The sequence below is a fragment of the Alosa sapidissima genome, chromosome 23 (assembly GCF_018492685.1).
Source record: "Alosa sapidissima isolate fAloSap1 chromosome 23, fAloSap1.pri, whole genome shotgun sequence".
NCBI classification, from domain to species: domain Eukaryota; kingdom Metazoa; phylum Chordata; class Actinopteri; order Clupeiformes; family Clupeidae; genus Alosa; species Alosa sapidissima.
The window spans coordinates 14,304,465-14,311,435 of record NC_055979.1 but is presented as its reverse complement, the minus strand read 5'-3'; the positions used below and the strand labels follow the sequence as shown (position 1 = coordinate 14,311,435).

Genomic DNA, 6,971 nt, shown 5'->3' with positions numbered 1-6,971 from the left:
GACATTCTAACATTCAAACAAGTTCCAGGTTCATCTTTCTCAGCAGTTACTCACACAGGAGGAAACGCTGAACTGTTTGCAAACTAGTATTTGTCATGTTCTTGGCTCAGCGCCCTGGACAGCAACAGAGGGTTTTCCTGATCCACTCAGACTCCGACTCTAACATAGCATGTAGATCTCATCTCACACACCATACTGCATACATCCTCATCTGCACCAGACATTTCCACCAGGGCATTCTGTACAAGCCCATGTATGTGATGAAACACCATAAATATTGAATGATATCAATATAATCAGAAGTAATGCATGTCAAAAAGCATGTTAGTGGTTGAGATGTGGGTATGATCCTGGAACAGTGACTGACTGAGAGAGTGTGATGACAATGGCTGGCAGTGTATATGCCTTTATAGGGCTTTCCTCTGTGCTCTGCCAGTTGTTTAATACAGTGTCATTAAATTGTAACAAAGAGATATCAAACTTGAACAAATCATTTGCTGATATGCAAATCAAGGCAATTTAGTTAACAATTGCTTTTGGCGGTCAGCGCATTTTGTTTACAGATAAATACCTTGACAGCTGCAGAGGCTGAGAAGGAGCTCCACCATATCCAAAATGGGAAAAGTAAGTCCTACTTTAACGAGGAGTGGAAAAACAGGGACTTGATTACTGTACTGGTAGATATAGGGAGACTTGGGAACTCAGTCAACTCCATGACTCAATGCCTTCAGATTTTATTGCATTACATGTAGTCTCTCTTAAGTCTCTCTAATTCTCTTTCCCTCTCTCTCTCTTTCTCTCTCTCTCTCTCTCTCTCTCTCTCTCTCTCTCTCTCTTGTTCTCATCCTCCCCTCCTCTCTCCAGATCACATTCTTTGAGGAGAAGAATTTCCAGGGCCGTTGCTATGACTGCAACAGTGACTGTCCAGACCTGCGCTCCTACTTCTCCCGCTGTAACTCCATCCGCGTGGTCAGCGGCGCCTGGGTCCTCTACGAGCACCCCAACTACAAGGGCTACCAGTACATCCTAAGCCCCAGCGAGTACCCCGACTACCAGCAGTGGATGGGTTTCAACGACAGTGTCAAATCCTGCCGCGTTATCAAAAACGTAAGACGCACACCCATGCTGCATGTCTAAAAAAAAAACTGTGAGGGAATTTACTGTCTTACAGGATATAAAGGGGTAAAATGTTAAACCAGCTGGTGTTAATATGATGTATTGGATTAGTTTGGGCTGTTTTGTTTTGGGGCTTTTTTTTATGTTAGGCCAATTTTGTATGAATTCTTTATAGTCGGAATATGCTGTACAGATTATACTGGCCCAAAAGTCTTAGAAGTCACATGGATTGATTTGTTTGCTGAAGCACAAGTTATATGACTATGAAAACATTAGGGTGAAGGGCAAGGCTCTAGACCTGTGTCAGTGCTGTCATCCATTTACCTTAGATGTATCTATTCCAGGTTTTATGCCAGTATTGTGCCAGTTTAGCCTAATTGCTGGATAGTTGTCCCTATCATTGATGGAATGTCAGTGAAAGCACCATCATGGTCTTTATCCAGCAAAAGCCAGTAGACAATAACCGCAGACAAAAGGGCCATTTTTTGGCAGAGGTTTACTCCAAACTCATCACACATGCCAAGAAACTCTTTAAAGGGGAACACTCGAGAATTTGACAGAGAAAACCATGACAAACCTCTGGCCTAACCAGGTCATCAAAGAGTCAAAATAACAAATTGTCTCGAATAGATAGATAGATAGATAGATAGATAGATAGATAGATAGATAGATAGATACTTTATTGATCCCCAAGGGGAAATTCAAGGTCTATATATTTGCTTTGATGTCTTCATACAGAAACTAACCGTTTAACAGGATTAATCATAATCATTAATTACATCTATAGAAAATACTGTAATATCATGTTCATGCTGATGGACCTCACCCATTGAATGTTATTTTGTTTTGGTATTTCCACTATCTCTGCATGCACTAACAGGTCTATGGCAATGCTTGGAAGTTGAGGCTCTACGAGCGCCCTGACTTTGCAGGCCAGATGGTGGAGTACTCTGATGACTGTCCGTCAGTGCAAGAGGCCCTCAAGTTCCGCGAAGTCTTCTCCTGCATGGTCACCCATGGAGCCTGGTGCTTTTACGAGCAGCCCAACTACAGGGGGCGCCAGTACTTCCTCGAGCGCGGCGAGTACAGGAAGTTCTCCGACTGGGGGGCCCAGTCTCCTGACGTTGGTTCCTTCCGCAGGATCACTGACTTCTAAAACCCCGCCGCCACCTCACCCACCACCTCTGTGCAGATCCATGTTGATCTGATGAGCGAACCCAGTTCTAATACCAATAAAACTCGTGCAAAGCAAAATGTGTCCAGGAATTTGTTAGTAGTAAGTATTAATATACTCTTTTGATCCCGTGAGGGAAATTTGGTCTCTGCATTTATCCCAATCCGTGAATTAGTGAAACACACAGTGAGGTGAAGTACACGCTAATCCCGGCGCAGTGAGCTGCCTGCAACAACAGTGGCGCTCGGGGAGCAGTGAGGGGTTAGGTGCCTTGCTCAAGGGCACTTCAGCCATGCCTACTGATCGGGGTTCGAACCGCCAACCCTCCAGTTACAAGTCCGAAGTTATAACCAGTAGGCCATGGCTGCCCCTTGTTATTGCCAAATTAATGTGGTGGCATATAAATGCATTCACCATGATCCGGAAAGGTCAAAAGGGTCCTCTGATCTATGGACTCTGACTATGGTCATGAAATCCTAATAACATATATATTGTCGAGATCATGCTATCTATCAATTTTCTGATTAAATGAAATCTCTCAAAATACATAGAAATAAATATGAAAATGAATGAAATAAATAAGTGATACTTAATCACTTAAATTGACAGTAAAGCAGTGCTCATATTCCTGAACAGTGCAGCACAAACATACACTCCACTGATATCCCTCACTACCGGGATCGCCTGGCTTTAGGCTGAATGGACTGCTACAAATGAGGGTTCTGTATTCAAGAATGACTTTAGCAATTATGTCTTGTCCTCACCGTGGGATAGAGAGAAACGTAATTTCGATCTCTTTGTATGTCTGGAACATGTGAAGAAATTGACAATAAAGCTGACTTTGACTTTGACTTTGAAAATGCGGACAGCTCCCCAGCAGTGCATTTGACCACGCAAACTGATACATTACTGTTGACCCAAAGACGTTCAAAGACATTTCTTAAAAAAACAATCTTACATTCAGTTAGTAAAAAGGATGGCGACACTTCAAATAGCATATCCTTTTCAACAATTAATCAACTCTGGTAACAATTTGGTTTAGGGAACACATGTTAACCATCAATATATAATTACTGTGTCTGTATTAAGCATCATTGCACATTTATTAGGTCGTTATTGAACAATTTCTTATTCTTGGTAATAAGCTACTAGTTTGTCTTGATCTAACTTTGCTGATATAATATGGATCAAAACGAGAGTTTATAGACTCCTAATACACTCCAATATGTGCACATTAAACCGGGTAAATATAAGTAAGCCTAATTATTTATCCGTCACACACACGTCCACATTAAAACGGCATATTTCAACACAGGAAATAATGCTTTTCAAAAATTGCTCTCTGAGGTGCGTACATTTTAAAACTCTGGCTTTGCGTTGAAGTATGTACAGTAAAAAAATGCAAAATTTCAGATACGACAACGTGCGGTTGCCGTGATATTTAGAAAATGTAGTGTAACACCACCAACAACAAACTCTTCTACAGTACATGTATGGCATTTCAGTGTTTCAGTGTGGACGCAAAACTTTTGAAAAACAATATGAAAATGTTAATGTGGAGGGAGATTGTTTTCACTTCAAATATGCATATTTATTTCTGCCCAGCTTAAAGTGGACAGGGCCTAAAGTGACAGAATAGTAACATATAAAGACAATGTATTGGACAGCTATTAAATGTTTGATGCTGATCAACCGTCTGCTTTCACTTTTGAATAAAGTTCCAGTCCTTGCGTAGTGATATGAAATACCTGAATTAGAAGCACAAACTGCTATTGACAGCGGTCATTATTTTTTTCAGAGGTCCTTTCCTCGGAAATAATGATCGCTAGAACTTTGGGAAATCCTATTCAAGTCAATGGAGCGTTCTACTTGCCTTGTCAAGAGCCGTGTAATAAATGCACATAGGCTATTAGCTAAACTAAAGTGTTATTCTTTCAAAAGTCAAGTGTAACATATGGAGTGTCAATAGCAGATGGATAGATTGACTTTATTCAATACTTTGGAAGACAATATATAGAGATCTGCTTCTCATGCACATTCTTACAAAGATACACAATAAAGCTAAAAAAGCTTATTTCCACTGTGGTCCTCAATGGGGTAGGGGTAAAGGGTGAGGGGACCAAGCAAAGCATTCAAGATGTTTATGTGTGTGCAAACTATCAACTTCCTGTTACACAGTGGTTGTAATAAGTGTGCTGCCCTACACTTAGTATAGTCACAGTGGTACATGAAAAGGTACAATGATAAAGCTGACTGTAGCACTTATCAAAACTGTGCTTTTTTATATGTTTTATTACAATTCCCCATACCTTGTTTTCGTCTTCACAGACGGATCACACTCACATCAAATGATTAGCAATACTCAACATTTGTGCATGCATTCTGTGACTCAATCACAGAATTCTAGTCGGATACTGCTCCATTGGGACTTCATTATGGGGCATGTTTCAACCGATATACTGTAGGGAGGAAAACGCCTCTGCACTCAATTGGATAGACCTAATCAGAGCAACGACATAGCCTACCATGTATCCTGTAGGAAGAACACCCAAACTATCCTTCTTCTGCACAAATTAGCAAGCTTAACAATGTTTTCTGGTTGTTTTTTAAATATTGCGCTGTCAACAGACGCGATAGCGAAAATCTAATGTCTAGCTTAGATAGATAGATAGATAGATAGATAGATACTTTATTGATCCCCAGGGGAAATTCAAGGTCTCAGCAGCATACATACAACACAAACACATTCTTTAACAGCAGAAAGAGTAATTAAAGTATATAATATAAAAACACAACTAAGCAGTAAGGACAGTAGAAGATAAAGAATATGCTAAATATACTAAAATACAAATTACAAAAATACAAATTATACTAACTAACACTTAATCTAAATCAATTCTAAAAACAGTATCCACATAGTGGTGATTAATAAATCAGAGGCGCTTGCAATGATGAGGCAGGGACTGAACCTGTGATTCTCTGTGCATAGTAAGGTATGGTAAGGTGCTCTAAGGTGCTCTGTGTGAATGAGTGTCATGGTGGTAGTGCAATGGTGATAGTGGTCATGGTGATAGTGCAAATGAATAAGTCAACAGTGCAACAATGCAGAGATAAAGTAAAGTAAAGTCTATATATCTATATATTTAACTATTTAAGAAAATGTATAAGTGTGGCCACAGTTCGGCTGTGGCATGGAGGGGGGGGGTTATGCATATGTGCTAATGTGTTAATATAGCACGCAAACAGTGAGGCATAAAGACAGTGGTACAAGTGGCTAGTGGACAGACAGTACCAAACATGTAGGGGGTAAAGAGGCAGACAGACTATAAGAGCTTTGCGACAGGCTTTTTGTTGCAAACAAAATCAACTAAAGCGTGCTCAGGTGACATGATAGACGAGACACCATTTTTCATCTGTCTATCATTGTACAAAGCCCGTCCAAACAATTTGATTGGTGCAGTCAGTTCGAAACGCTCTGGTTCAGACATAGTTGATTCTCAATGGAACAAGTCCAGACTGAAGTTCCCTACCTAAGGATGAAGGGATGAAATTCGGACTGGCTAAGGCTAAGAGCATCCATCATGACGCTGGCAGATATCAAAAGATGCTACTATAAAGATGGTTATATTTCTGGACTGAATTTTGCCCTGGCCAATGTCTATTCCTGAGTCAGACTCTGTGTGTGTGTGTGTGTGTGTTTCTCGAATGTACTTACTTGCTTGTTGACATAAACCAGAAGTATAAGTATATATACTCTTTTGATCCCGTGAGGAAAATTTGGTCTCTGCATTTATCCCAATTCATGAATTAGCGAAACACACTCAGCACACACACTAATCCCTGCACAGTGAGCTGCCTGCAACAACAGTGTCGCTCGGGGAGCAGTGAGGGGTTAGGTGCCTTGCTCAAGGGCACTTCAGCCGTGCCTACTGGTTGGGGTTCGAACCGGCAACCATCCAGTTAGAAGTCCGAAGCGCTAACCAGTAGGCCACGGCTGCCCCTAAGAAGTAGAAGAAAGTGCATATATGGGTAGCAGTGCATACACCATATCAAATCAATATATTATATGTTTCATCATGTTGCATTTGCTAATTGCATGTATACGCAAATTCTGGTTCCTCTTGCATGGAGAACCGAATGTACTGGATAACCAATTGTAATGGAATATCGAATGTACTTTTGCAAGACATTGCAACAGTCTCTGCAAGAGCTAGGCAGAGAGAGCAGTAATAAATTCTGCAGCCTATGAGTGCATCAGTTCATATTTGTGCATGATATGTCTGATCGCTTCAATTCTACCATGAGCAGTTGTTTGATATTTATTTGTTGGGCTCTCATCCAGGAGTTTGTAAAGAGTGGGCACCTGTTCTTCTGCTAACCACAAGCTGGAAATGCGTTTAATATGACTTAATAAATATTTTCTGGAATCGAGCTTGGTGAGATCAGGTCAGCCTCTATATAATGGCCATTAACTTCCACATAAGGCTGAAACAAGCGCCGCTCCAGCTATTGTGTGGATGTTAATGGGGACTTCATTTAAATGACAATGATTCTACTGGCAATGCATTTTAATGTCCTACATATAAATCTGACAGTTACTTGTAGCATTATTGTGTATGTGAGCCAACATTTTTTATTTTGTGCAAATTAAAATCGAGATCATCAAAGTCAACCAACAAAC

At 40.5% G+C, this 6,971-nt stretch overlaps 1 protein-coding gene across 2 annotated transcripts; it reads left to right on the top strand.

Annotated features, from left to right (window-relative positions):
- Window positions 1–612: 612 nt before the first annotated feature.
- LOC121698578 (gamma-crystallin M2-like) lies at window positions 613–2,272 on the top strand. 2 transcript variants are annotated; one of them, XM_042080788.1, is made up of 3 exons: window positions 613–624; window positions 865–1,107; window positions 1,997–2,272. In XM_042080788.1, exons 1-3 carry the CDS (start codon window positions 616–618, stop codon window positions 2,270–2,272), a joined length of 528 nt encoding a protein of 175 aa, XP_041936722.1. In that variant the 5' UTR covers window positions 613–615. The 2 variants fall into 2 exon arrangements, with proteins under 2 accessions (XP_041936722.1, XP_041936721.1); XM_042080787.1 differs by having other exon boundaries at window positions 616–624; window positions 865–1,095.
- Window positions 2,273–6,971: the final 4,699 nt, after the last annotated feature.